Source organism: Carlito syrichta, unplaced genomic scaffold (assembly GCF_000164805.1).
Source record: "Carlito syrichta isolate Samal-C Ts95f unplaced genomic scaffold, Tarsius_syrichta-2.0.1 Scaffold306772, whole genome shotgun sequence".
In the NCBI taxonomy this organism is placed as follows: Eukaryota; Metazoa; Chordata; class Mammalia; order Primates; family Tarsiidae; genus Carlito; species Carlito syrichta.
This window is the reverse complement of record NW_007250868.1, coordinates 62017-76419: the sequence shown is the minus strand read 5'-3', so window position 1 is coordinate 76419 and position 14403 is coordinate 62017. Positions and strand designations below refer to the sequence as shown.

Sequence of the window (14403 nt, the reverse complement as noted above, 5' to 3'; positions counted from 1 at the left end):
ATTTTTCTGTGCATTAAATATTTCAGGGAAACATAATCTTTCTCTTGTTAGAATGTCATGTGATAAATATCAAATTATAATGACATCAAACGTGGTCTGTTCACATAAACGCTGTATCATATAGCAATCCATATCATGCCCTACTGACGATCCTTTTTGTGAAAACTCATTACTTCACAGTGTTGCTGTTTCTAGTATTTCTGTTACAATGTGGCAGGATTCAGGACTTCTGCCATTGTTTTTTTTGAGATTATCAGTGTAACTGTACTTTTTCTGGTTACCATTTTACAGAAAAAAATGTGGTTTATGGGTAGGTCATTTTTAAGACCCTGTAAACTCTTTGTCTAGAAAATGGAGCAAATGCCAGTAAGAATTTTAAAGGACTGTTAAAGCCTCGTGAAAAACTAAACTAGCAGTTAAAGTAAAAGGTGGTAGTCAGTAAGAAAGTCTGAAGACTAAGATAAAGCTTGTAACTATCAACTTTAGGGCTGTGCTGGGTACTATATACTTGACACATGTTAGAGTTGGTGCATTTGATGGTGGTGATCATGGTCTTAAGAAATTGTTTGGTGTATTCCAAAGCAGTGTCTTAATTGGACGGTGAGCAGAAAACCACTTGCTAGTTTCTGGAAATGTAAATTGACAGACTTCAATCACTTCTGTTCAATTTGGAATTAAAGTTGGGGATTAAAAATACTTGAGCGAGGCCGGGCTCGGTGGCTCAGCCTGTAATCCCGCGCCTTTGGGAGGCTGAGGTGAGTGAATTGCCTGAGCCCGCGGGTTCGAGACCCGCCTGGGCAGCAAGACCTCATCTCTACAATAAGTCAAAAAATCAGCCGGGTGTGGTAGCGCATGCCTGTAATTCCGGCTACTTGGAAGGCTGAGGAGGAAGGATCGCCGGAGCCAAGCAGGCGAGGCTGCGGTGGCCGGGAGCGGCCACTGCACTCCAGTCTGGGCGACAGAGTGAGACTCCAACTCAAAAAAAAAAAAAAAAAGAACATTTATTCCAATAACAACTTAACATCTTAACTTTTAACATTTGAGAAGCTTATGCTTGTGCCCAGCATACAGTAGACACTAAATAAATACCCATTGAAGGAATGAATGAATGAGCATATCTGGAAAGAAGGTGTTGTCACTTCTGTCTGCTCCTGGGAAGACTTCTGGTTTGAAAACGGGGGGTGACATTTGATTTCAGATGCGCAAAGCGCTAGAGTGCTGGGCCTCCACACTGCACATTGGATTTGCAGGTGAAACCACAAGGGAGCTTTTCTAATCGTGGATGCCTGGACCCCAAGATCGAGCATCTTGGTGGGAGGCAGGATTGGCTGTGAAATCTCTGAGCTTCATCTCCCGTCCCTAGAATGAAATTAAGGATGTGAGGACGATGAGGAGACCACGGTTAGCAAGGGCACGGTGGGGACTCGTGTTTACGGTCACCTTTGAGGAGCCAGGCACTTAGCATGCACTGTTTAATTCTTTCAAGCAGCTGGGTCACTATCTCCATTTAACAGATGAGGAAATTGAGGTTCAGGGAGGATATTTGAACTTACACAAGGCTACACAGCCAAGTAACTGACAGAACTAAGGATGGCTCCCAGGTCAGTCTGGCTCCAAAGCCCACACCTGTTACTCTGCCTCAAAAAACCACGGAGACTATAAAGTCACTTGCAGGCCGGGTGCGGTGGCTCAAGCCTATAATCCCAGCACTTTGGGAGGCCGAAGTGAGGGAATTGCCTGAGCCCAAGGGTTCGAGACCAGCCTGGGCAACTTGGCGAGACCTCATCCTACAATAAAAAATAAAAAAATAAAGTCACTTGCTAATCTTAAGTCCTGTCATTAGTAGTGGGACTTATATCAACTATAGTAGTTTTCCTTTTTGCTAGTCAATTAACTGACTAGATAAATGAATTGGAAGATTCTCTTTGGCTACTGACCTTTTTTTTTTTTGAGTCAGAGTCTTACTCTGTTGCCCAGGCTGGAATGCAGTAGCACACTCATGGCCACCGCAGCCTCGACCTGCTAGGCTCAGATGATCCTTCCACCTCAGCCTTCCAAGTAGCTGGGACTACAGTCGTGCACCACCAGATCTGGCTAATTTTTTGATTTATTGTAGAGACGAGGTCTCACCAAGTTGCCCAGGCTGATCTTAAACCCCTGGGCTCAGGCAATCCTCTCACCTCAGCCTCCCAAAGTGCTGGGATCATAGGCGTGAGCCACCATGTCCAGCCCTCACATTTAATTTCAAACGTGAATTTTGCTGGGTGCAGTGGCTTACATCTGCAATCCCAGCACTTTGGGAGGTGGAGGTGAGAGGACTGCCTGAGCCCAGGGGTTTAAGATCAGCCTGGGCAACTTGGGGAGAATTCGTCTCTACAATAAATCAAAAAATTAGCTGGGCGTGGTGGTGCGTACCTGCAGTTTCAGCTACTTGGAAGGCTGAGGCGGAAGGATCGCCTGAGCCCAGCAGGTCGAGGCTGCAGTGGCCATGAGCATGCCACTGTACTCCATCCTGGACGATGGAGTGAGAGAGCAATTCAAAATAAATAACCAAATAAATAAAAGTGAATCTTTTCACTTTAATTTTAAGACAAGCTGAGAAACTACTCTAAGTGTATGTATTTGTGTGCGTGTATGTATAACTTTGTACATAACACAGTACCCAGATATGTCTAGTGCTAGGCATGCCCTACTCTTTTCACACAGAGCATTTCGATTTTAATTCTAAATTTTCCATGGTACTTTAAGTGAGTTTTATTCTTTGATTAGAGGAGTTTCTCTCAGTTCAGTATTCCTTGAGTTTGTTTCCCTGATTTGAAAAAAAATCATGCTTATGATAGTCAAATCAATTTGCATATATATAATTAGCCAGGATTAGCTTTCCTTAGGGAATGGTGATGAGATCCTGAGATGAGAAAGAATAATGAACTTGATGAAACATTCGTTTATAGTGAACTTGAATGAGAGTAATTATGTCTTTCTAAAAAAATTCTGATTGATGGCCGCTTGGGATCAGAGGTAAAACTTTGTTCTCACTTTATGAATATACTACATCTCACAAGTATTTTTTTTTTTTTTTTGAGTCAGAGTATCATTCTGTCGCCCAGGCTGGAGTACAGTGGCACGCTCATGGTCACCACAGCCTGGACCTGCCAGGCTCAGATGATCCTTCCGCTTCAGCCTTCCAAGTAGTCACAAGTCTTATCTTTTACATATTAAGGAACACAGTCCATGTGGAACAGTAATCATTCTAGCTAATCCTCACGTCGTATGTGCTGTCTGTCAGGTGCTGTCCTAAATGCTTTGGATAGGGCTGGGTGCGGTGGCTCAGCCTGTAATCCCAGCACTTTGGGAGACCGAGGCGTGAGAACCCAGAGCTCAGGGGTTTGAGACCAGCCTGGACAACTTGGTGAGACCTCGTCTCTACAATAAATCACAAAAAACTAGCCGGGCGTGGTGGTGTGCATCTGTAGCTCCAGCTACTTGGAAGGCTGAGGTGGAATATCACGTAAGTCCAGCAGGTTGAGGCAGCAGTGGCTGTGAGCGTGCCACCACACTCCAGCCTGGGCAACAAAGAGTGAGACTCCAACTCAAAAAAACAAAAACTAAATGCTTTGGATAATTGAATGTCCTGACTATCCCTGGGAAGTGGGTTCAAGCATTGTCTCCAGTTAACAGAAGAGGAACAGTGAGCTCACCGTCTTGCCCAGGCTGCAGAGAAAGTCCCAGGACTTCAACTCAGGGGTCTGACTGCAGAAGCTGCTTTTTTTTTTTTGAGTCTCACTCTATCGCCCAGACTGGAGTGCAGTGGCCGCTCCCGGCCACCGCAGCCTCGACCTGCTGGGCTCCGGCAATCCTCCCGCCTCTGCCTTCCAAGTAGCTGGAACTACAGGTGCACTACCATACCTGGCTAATTTTTTGATCTGTTGTAGAGATGAGGTCTCTCCAAGTTGCCCAGGAGGGTCTCGAACCCGCGGACTCAGACCATCCACTCACCTCGGCCTCCCAAGGCGCAGGATTACAGGCTGAGCCACCGAGCCCGGCTAGAAGCTGGCTTCTTAATCACTGTGCTGTATTGCCCTCAACATTCATGTTCAGGGCATAGCAAGAAACTAACATCCATACGGACTACTTGAAATTTAATTATGCAGGTAAAAGAATAATGAACTACAGGGACACTCTGACATGTTGGATGTAGGCACTCAGTGAATGAATGACTTTTTTCAAAATCTGCTATCTTTTCTTCTTTTTCATAGACATTGGCGGCTGGTAATCAAATCTGTAGAAAAAGGAATTTTGAAAGCTTTACTTGTGTTTCTAAGGCTAGTTATTTAGGGCGTCAAAGAGGAATAAAAGAAAACAACACAGCCAAAAAGTCTCAGAAATGGCTAGGTGCAGTGGTGGCTCAAGCCTGTAATCCCAGCACTTTGGGAGGCTGAGGTGAAAGGATTGCCTGAGCCAGGGGTCCGAGACCAATCCAGGCAACTTGATGAAACCTAGTCTCTACAATAAATCAAAAAATTAGTCAGGCGTGGTGGTGTGTGCCTGTAGTTCCAGCTACTTGGAAGGCTGAGGCAGAAGGATCACCTGAGTTCAGAAGGTTGAGGCTGCAGTGGCTGTGAGCATGCCACCGCATTTCAGCCTGGGCAACAGAGTGAGACTCCAACTCAAAACAAAGAAAAAAGTCTCAGAAATAACTAATCCGCTTAATAAACTGAAGAAGGCTGGGTGTGGTGGCTCATACCTGTAATCCCAGTACTTTGGGAGGTCAAGGTGGGAGGACTGCATGCAGACAAGAGTTCAAGACCAGCCTGGACAACACAGTCAGACCCTGTCCCTTTTTTTTTTTTCTCTTTTTTGAGTTGGAGTCTCACTCTATCGCCCAGACTGGAGGGAAGTGGCTGCTCCCGGCCACCGCAGCCTCGACCTGCTGGGCTCCGGTGATCCTTCCACCTCAGCCTTCCGAGTGGCCGGAATTACAGGCATACGCTACCACGCCCGGTTGATTTTTTGATTTATTGTAGAGATGAGGTCTCGCTGCCCAGGCGGGTCTCGAACCCGCGGGCTCAGGCAATCCACTCACCTCAGCCTCCCAAAGGCGTGGGATTACAGGCTGAGCCACCAAGCCTGGCTCTGTCCCTTTTTTAAAAATATAAACAAACAAACTGAAGAATATTCACTTTGTTTAAAGGGAAACGAAGACATATTTACAGCTCTTGTGGTCCTTGGATAGCTCTGCTTATAAACAAGGCCTACCAGGTTTCTCTAGTTCTTTTGTTCCAGCTCCCTTTGCTGTCCAGGAGCAGCCTAAGTGATGACATTCATGAGACAAAATAGCTTCCAAGGCCGGGCTTGGTGGCTCAGCCTGTAATCCCAGCACTTTGGGAGGTTGAGGCGAGTGGATTGCCTGAGCCCGTGGGTTCAAGACCCACCTGGGCAACTTGGTGAGACCTCATCTCTACAATAAATAAAAAATTAGCCAGCCGTGGTAGTACATGCCTGTAGTTCCAGTTACTTGGAAGGTTGAGGTGGAAGGATCGCGGGAGTCCAGCAGGTGGAGGCTGCGGTGGCTGGGAGCGTGCCACTGCACTCCAGTCTGGGTGACAGAGTGAGGTTCCAACTCAAAAAAAAAATAGCTTCCAATAACCAAGAACCCTAGAGTGGGCCCCTTCGGTCATGAAAACCCATGAAAGAGAGAGTCTGCTTCAGTCCCTGAGGTTGTCAAGGGTTCCTGCTGGCCACCCTCACCCTCTGACCTGCTGGCCACCCTCCTCCTTTGATGTGTTCGCCACCCTCACCCTCTACGTGCTGGCCACCCTCACCCTCTGGCCCGTTGGCCACCTCTACCCTCTCACCTGCCTGCTCCCCTCGCCCTTCTCACCACCCTTACCCTTTGACGTAGATGTCACTCATTTCCTCTCCCGTGATGCTCTTTTCATCCAAGATGACGTCTTTGGTGTTCCAGATGATCACACGCAGGTAGTATCTGAAAAGAGCCCATTTGGAAGGCATGTTTTTCTCTGGGCCTGGACCAAGTGCCCGGGCCGGTGGAGGAGACAGGGTTTCGGGATGACTTACTTCTTGGCCTTCCGGGGTGTGATGTTGAACGGAGGTCCCGGCGGCCCCAGACTCTTGGGGAAGATGTCCACCCACATCTGAAGTTTTCCCTAAACCGTCCAAAAATGGAGTTATATCACGGGCGGGGAAAAACCACACTTTTTTTTCACATTTCTTAGGTGAAATGATGTCTTTGGGGCTGCTGATTTATGAGTCCATATGGAAGCCATTACATAGAGCAGGGCAAACCCGGATTCATCCTATATCTACAATGTCACTTAGGCCACCCACTTCCCATGGCCACCCAGGGCTCTCTGACGGCTACCTGTATCATAGTTCGAGTCTTTCCTCGTTAATAAAATGGGGGTTTCTCATAATTAACCCAACCCCAACACATACACACACACACACACACACACACACACACACACACACACATACACATACACACACACACACACACACACACACAACTTAAAATTGGGTCCATTGTCCTCTAATGGTTCTAATGCTGTCATTCTAGTTATTATCACACTGCCCACATGACAGCATTCTCAGCTTTGCAGCACCCAAGGGTTTCTGTACTTCCCTCAAGATACAAAATTAAAGTAATGAGAATGGTATTTAACTTTTTTTTTTGGTCCTTAGTTGGAGTCTCACTCTGTCACCCAGGCTGGAGTGCAGTGCACGCTCACAGCCACCACAGCCTCGACCTGCTGAGCCAGGTGGTTCTTCCGCCTCAGCCTTCCAAGTAGCTGGAACTACAGGCGTGAACCACCATGCCTGGCTAGTTTTTTGACTTCTTATAGAGACGAGGTCTTGCCAAGTTGTCCAGGTTGGTCACGAACCCTTGGGCTCAGTCAATCCTCTCGCCTCTGCTTCCCAAAGTACTGGGATTACAGGTGTGAGCCACCAGGCCTGGTGAGAATGGTATTTAACTTTGTAAAATAAAATCTTACAACACAGCACTTTCAAAGCAGGGACTCAGTCTATCACCACAGAAGCGCTTGATCTCATCAAAGGAGGGGCTCAAACAGTGACGAGAACATTACTATTCCCAAAAGGTGAGGATTCTCTGCCACTGAGTCACAGTGCCCACCATTCAGTAGGGAGCTCACAGAGAAGGAGATAAAAGCCTGAACCAACACACACACCGCCATCTTGGTTGAGGCCCTGTTTAGCTCTCTGACTGCCACAGACTGAGTCCATCTGACTGGAATGTTCTTCCAGGCAGGCCTGAAACGTCATTAACAAACTGTATCCACCATGCAAACCAATTTATATTCTCCAAACTGTTTTTGGACGTTCTGTAGACTCTGTCTCCAGACAAAAACAGAGTGGCCTTCAAGAAAGTTGCCAAGGAAACCACAAGATTGGCTTCCTAATGCATTGTGATCAAAATGAATGAACTGGGATTCGTGAAAAGGTACATATTTGACTGTGATCCCGACTCGCTTCCAACTAATCTCTAGGGCTCAGGGTTCTACCATACATCAAGCACGCTGCAGAACACCAGGCGTCTGGGTGTCTCCAAAGCTCAGCTGTGACTAATGCTGTAGGCAGATGGGATGAGGGTTAGCAGGTTCCCAGGGAGAAATCTTCCTCACTCTGTCATTTCTTGAGACTCCTCATACAATTGAGAAGTGGGAGGAGGGAAGAGAGGAGGAATAGCCTCTCTGGTGCAAGGAAGAAAAACAAGAAAAGGAAGAAATGGCCTGGCATGGTGGCTCAGGCCTGTAATCTCAGTCATTTGGGAGGCGGAGGTGGGAGGATTACTTGAGGCCAGGAGTGCGAGGTTATAGTGAGCTATGATCATACCACTGCACTCCAGAGAGATGTGGTGACAAAATAATCTAGAAAGCTCAGCCGGGCTTGGTGGCTCAGCCTGTAATTCCGCGCCTTTGGGAGGCTGAGGTGAGCGGATTGCCTGAGCCCGCGGGTTCGAGACCCGCCTGGGCAGTGAGACCTCATCTCTACAATAAATCAAAAAAATTAGCCGGGCGTGGGAGTGCGTGCCTGTAGTTCCGGCTACTTGGAAGGCTGAGACGGAAGGATCGCTGGAGCCCAGCAGGTCGAGGCTGCGGTGGCTGGGAGCGGCCATTGCACTCCAGTCTGGGCGACAGAGTGAGACTCCAACTCAAAAAAAAAAAAGAAAGCCCAGACCACTTGTGGCCACCCTTTGGCAATCAGCTTGTCCATAGCTTTGCCATACATATCAACAGTGCTTGCATGCATTAAAAGAATATTTCTTAAAGTGTAACCAGAAACTCTTGGGGTACTTGTTAAAATTCAGATTCTTGGCCCCTCTTCAGAGCTGCTACACTCAAATCTCTCTCTCTCTCTCCTTTTGAGTTGGAGTTTTACTGTGTCGCCCAGGTTGGAGTCACCCCCGCTGGGCTCAGGCAATCCTTCTGCCTCAGCCTTCCAGGTAGCTGGAACCACAGGCATGCATCACTATACCTAATTTTTTTAACTTATTGTAGAGACGAGGTTTCACTATGTTGCCCAGGCTGGTCTCGAACCCCTGAGCTCAGGCAATCCTCTTGCCTCCGCCTCCCAAAGTGCTGGAATTACAGGCTTGAGCCACCGCGCCTGGCAATACATCCAAATCTCTGCAGACATGGCCTGAAGTCTTCATTATAATAAGTTTCTGGCCAGGGGAAGTGGCTCACACGGTCTGTAATCCCAACATTTTAGAAGGCCAAGGTGGGAGGATCGCTTGAGCCTAGGAGTTCGACACCAGCCTAGGCAACATAGCGAGATCCCATCTGTTCAATAAATAAATAAATACATACATAAATAAAAAATTAGCCAAGCATAGTGGCACGTGCCGGTACTCCCAGTTACTCAGGAGGCTGAGGTGGGAGGACTGTCTGAGCCTACCAGGTCGAGGCTGTGGTGAGCCATGATCATGCCACTGCACTCCAGCCTGGGTGACAGAGTGAGACTCTGACTCTAAATAAATAAGGAAATAAAATAACAAGCTTCCACACAGAACTTTTGTCATTGGCCACGTCTCCTGTTGCAGCTCTGGAAACTGTGCCCTCCCCCATCACTGTCCACATGGCATCTGCTTCCCTGCCACTTTGGTGTCAGATGGCACCTCTTCCCCAGACAGCACTGAGTTCGGTCACTTTCCCAGGCCCTGCCCTCCTGACAACGGCTCAATTGTCCAGTGTTGGTTGCCCGCTTGGGGCCACCAACACCTAAATGTTTGGGAGTCGACGGGTCTGCATTATAACACAAACACACTCAGAAAAGGGCTGCGACGTCTGGATGCATAGGCAGGTGATCCCAGGAAGAGGACAGATGAAATCGACTCAGAGAGAAACACAGACAAGAGACAGGCAGAGACCCTGAAGGTCTCCTGTCTGGGCTGAGGTATCTGAAAATTCTTACGGTAAGTTTTCCTTTGGGGTGAAGCTCATTTGAATTTCCCTCCCTCCTTCTCTCCCTCCCTGCTTTCTCTCACTCTCTTTTTTCTTTCTTTCTTCTTTGGAGTCAGCACTGTCACCCAGGCTGGAATGCAGTGGTGGCATGATCATGACACAACCACAACCTTGACCTCCTGAGCTCAAGTGATCCCCCCACCTCAGTCACCCAAGTAACTGGGACTACAGGTGCATGCCACCACCCCTGGCTAATTTTGGGGTTTTTTTTGTAAATGCAAGGTCTTGGTATGTTGTCCAGACTGGTCTCGAACTTCTGAGCTCAAACAATCCTCCTACCTTGGCCTCCCAAAGTGCTGGGATTACAGGTATGTGCCACCATGCCAGCCCATTTGAGTTTCATTACTACTTCTTGTGTATCTAAAAGCATTCGAACGATAAAAGAGGCAAATCTGTGCCTGCTACGGCCATGGCACTCGGTCTTGAAGGGGAGAGCCCCTTTACCTGGGAGATATTGGGCTGGAAGGTGCTGTGTAAAGTCCTGGTTTCCACGTGCTCAGGGACCAGCCCCTGAGTCCTGAGGATGTGGAGGGCAAGCCGCTCTTCTGGAGGCCCCAGGTGCCGGTGCAGGACTTTGTTGGCTTCTGGAACGGAAAGCAACATTGAAGCAGGGGTGGGCGTCAGGATCACCTCAGCCAGGCTGCCCGGAGCAGCTGGCAGTGCTGCACCCTGGCCTTGGCCAACAGGGACAGGCAGGGCCAACATGCAAACCTTGGCTTGTGAAGAAAGTGTTGGTAGAAACAGCTCCTGACCAGGGCCCCTGCCCCACCCAGGCACAAACCCAACTTGTAGATGGCCAGTGGCAAAAGGATCAGAACACACCAGAAAGGGCAAGTGGACACAGTCTGCATTGACTTCTGTGGCCCAGGCTCACAGCTAGCCTGTTTCCCAGCCTCCTTTGCAGCTAGATGAGGCCGTGAGATCAAGTTCAATTGGAGTGTCACATGGGAGGAAGAGATACATGTATCACCTTCGGACCTGACCCATAAATCCCTCTGATCGAATGTTCATGCACCTTTCTCTTCTGCTTGCAGGAAGGAACAGCAGCCTTAGACACCCGAGCTGAGCAGCAGCTACGGGAGGGAAGGGCCCCCAGCCCCTAGAGTGCTTCTGGGACGGACGCATCTGCCATAGGAATGCTTATCTGAATCCATGAGAAATAAACTTCTACTGTATGGGTCACTGAAATTTGGAAGCTTGGTTGTTACAGCAGCTGGCATCACTGTGGCATTCTGAAAACACAGTCCCCAAATTCTCTGACACATCTCCCATCAAGCAGTGGGGTCCGTGTCATTTCCCTTGGAAACTGGAGACATATTCAAATACTCGAGTATGGAGAAAAAATGCTGTGTGGCTTCCCAGGCTGGCCATAAAAGGCCATGCACCTCCTGCCTGGTTCTCTTAAGACAGTCACTCTGGGGGAAGCCATCAGCCATGCAAGGAGCCCAAGTCCCCAGAGGCTGTCTTGGTGGAAAGGCCTCTGTCACCAGCCCCAGCTGAGACCCTGCTTCAACAGTCAGCCATGTGTGTAAGCCAGCCCAGTTGCTCCCCCCCACAGAGCCCTCAGATGACAGCACTAGCTGACAGCTCGCTGCGGTCACAGGTGGGATCCCAAGCCAAAACCGCCCAGCCGAGCCCTTCCTGGATTCCTGTCCCTCAAGTTGTGGGCAAAACAAGATGGTTGTTTTTAGTTGCTAAGTTTTGGGGCAATCTGTTCTATAACAAAGGTAACCAAAACAATCCTCATAACTGATACAGCTTTTGGGGGGAGCTGCTTGATTATTTGGGGTATCCTTAACCACTAGACCATGCTGCTTCTTGGTGGATTCCTAACCGCGTTTGCAAGTTCACACATTGAGAGCAGCATTGACGTGTCTTAAACATCTAATTATTCCTGTACCGATGAAGTCTTCCTTAAAGTAGAAAGACAAATAACTATAACCTAAAAAGGACAAGGGCATCAACAATGGATTGGCTAAAGAAAACATGACATGCATATATCATGGAATACTACGAAACCAGAATAAAGAATGAAATTAGGTCCTTGGCAGCAACACAGACGGAGTGGGAGAACATAATCCTAAGTGAACTGACTCAGACACAGAAGAAGCACACAGTGGGCGCTGACTAGTCACAAAGCTGGAAATAATAGCCACTGCGGACACTAAAAGGTGGGAGGAGGGAGTTAGGGTTCAGAAGCGCCCTACGGGGTACAATGGTCACTATCTGGGGAATGGGCCACCCGACGCCCAATTCCCACCAGTACACAATATGCCCGTGTAACCAACATGCACTTGTACTCCCTGAATCGACTTTTTAAAAAGTGTGAAACCTAAGACAGACAAGACATGTGTCTGCCTTGAACCTGGCAAGACAGCAGAACTCTACAGTCGTGTGGCAGCTGTTAGACACGGTCACGTGGCCCGAGTCTCACATGGTCTAACTGAGGTACTGGCTCCGCCCAAGTCCCTCCCGAACCCAGCCAGGTCCATAGGTCATTCTACTTTGTGCCAATCTGCAACCCAATGCCAGGTGCTCACCAAATTCCTCCAAACTGTAGTCCCGTCCTCCATATCTGATTCTACTTCCGTCTTCGGAAAGGATGGATTGCGGGAAGCCTTTGAACCTGGCTACATTCTGAAGCAGCTGTGTTGGCCTCAGTTGATCTCGCCAGGTGTTAACTCCGGAACTGTGAAGAGCACCACAAACGCCCAAGTGACCGCGGGATCCCAGGTTCTCCTTGGATGTATACACACATCCTTGAGGACTCTCTGAATCTAGGATTTTCCCTGAGTCCTAAAATCCACATGTTATTTGGCCTCAACCAACTGATTTTATTTATTCATTCATTGACGTATTTTGCTCTGTTTCCTCCTTTGCAAAAATGAGGAGTCTGGCTGAGACCACTGTTGTCATTTCCTGCAAACTAAAACGAGAAACTGCAAGGTATGCCTTGAGATGCTGTGGAAAGACGCTGTCTAGCTGGCGGAAGAGAATCAAAGAAAATTGATTCATTTGGGACGGGGAGGGGGGGGGGAGAAGGAATCTGTTTCCCAAGGGCAGGGAATTCCTGCCATCAAACACTGACATCCCTGCCTTCCATTCCTGACACCCAGGAGGAGCTGAAAAGGGGGCAGCGAGGGGGCCTGGCTCACCAAGCTGCCACCTTGTGATGCCCCAAGGATGGGTCCTGCTGCCCCTAAGAGGATCCCACTACTGGAAAAGGTACTTGACTGACTGAAGGAGCGCCCAGGACTCCCCAGGTGTGCATGTCAGAGGCAGCCGATGGCCTCATGGCCGGCCAGGGCGACTCACATGCAGTACTGCTCAGGGATACCGCAGTGGGACCCAAAGCGGGACAGGAATCGGTTCTCCAGATCGATGATGGTTTCTCCGACTTTTTCATCACGGGTGAAGGTGTCATAGTCATAGACAGAAATCTTCAGGTCTTTTTCTTGGGGTAGGTAGCAATTCAGTTCATACATCCTAAATCAAGAAGCATGAGGTTAGCATCGCCATGACCCATGTGGGTTCCTCACAAGACCCAAGGCTTCACATGAATAATTGCCATGGCTGCCGGAGAACATTCCAGTAGGCCATCCAGGCTGAGTGGGGGACAGGGATACTTGATAATAGCGCATGCTAGGAATCAGAACAATAAGGGAATATATGCTTGCTCAGGGGAAGACTGTGGGCTTTAAACACCCAGGTTTAAACCCAGGTGCTTTTTTTTTTTTTTTTTTTGAGTTAGAGTCTCACTCTGTTGCCCAGGCTGGAGTGCAGTGGCGCACTCACGGCCACCCCAGCTTCGGCCTGCTGGGCTCAGGCGATCCTTCCTCCTCAGCCTTCCTGGAACTATAGGCACATGCCACCATGTCCAGCTGATTTTTTGTTTATTGTAGTGAGGTCTCACCAAGTTGCCCAGGCTGGTCTCGAACCTGCGGGCTCAGGTCATCCACTTGCCTTGGTCTCCCAAAGTGCTGGGATTACAGACTGAGCCACTGAGCCCAGCCTAAACCCAGTTACTTAATATCTCTGTACTCCTCTGCAAAATGGTAATAACAATATCTACCATCTAATGTTACCAGGGTCAAGCGAGAAAATGTTTAGAGAGCATTTGGCATGAGTGCGTCACTCAAAACCCAGTGAAATAATACTAATGTATTATTGTCAGGTGTGGTGGCTCACACCTGTAATCCCAGCACCTCAGGAGGTAGAGGTGAGAAGATTGCCTGAGTCCAGGGTTCGAGGCCAGCCTGGACAACTAACTGGGCGAGACCTCATCTGTAAAATAAACCAAAAAATTAGCTGGGCATGGTGGCGTGCGCCTGTAGTTCCAGCTACCTGAAAGGCTGAGGCAGAAGGATTGTGAGCCCAGCGGGCAGAGGCTGCAGTGGCTGTGAGCGTGCCACTGCACTCCAGCCTGGGCGACAGAGTGAAACTTCTACTCAAAATAATAACAATACTAATAATGTATTGACTTTATTGTTGTTATGTGATCTTAACCAGTTCCCTGACTATAACCCTACTATATCCCTACTATATTTATATTCCCTATCTATATCCCTACTGTGTCCCCTTAGCAGAGATCCTCCATTCCATGAAACATTGGTGATTCATCCCATGGAAGTGCAGGGTGGGGTGTAAGTGGGATTCACCGCAGGATGTGATGTGCAGCGCGCCTGGAAGGTCCTCTCCCTCCCACACACACCCTCTGTGTCTGCCACTGGCTTTGGGTCTTCAAAGCTTTTCTACAGAGTCCGAATGAAAATGTAGACACAGCCGGGCTCGGTGGCTCAGCCTGTAATCCCACGCTTTGGGAGGCTGAGGTGAGTGGATTGCCTGAGACCGTGGGTTCGAGACCCGCCTGGGCAACTTGTCGAGCCCTCATCTCTAC

General features: G+C 48.7%; 1 protein-coding gene across 1 annotated transcript in view; it reads right to left on the bottom strand.

Annotated features, from left to right (window-relative positions):
* LOC103265705 (myoferlin) overlaps positions 1–14403 on the bottom strand; it is a 91497-nt gene that overhangs the window by 18720 nt on the left and 58374 nt on the right. Inside the window, exons 22-26 of the mRNA XM_021715170.1 lie at positions 12822–12992; positions 12047–12195; positions 9951–10090; positions 6079–6167; positions 5891–5986 (exon numbers count right to left, since the gene is read on the bottom strand). Coding sequence (XP_021570845.1) covers positions 5891–5986; positions 6079–6167; positions 9951–10090; positions 12047–12195; positions 12822–12992 — 645 coding nt within the window. The remainder of the gene's footprint in view (positions 1–5890; positions 5987–6078; positions 6168–9950; positions 10091–12046; positions 12196–12821; positions 12993–14403) is intronic.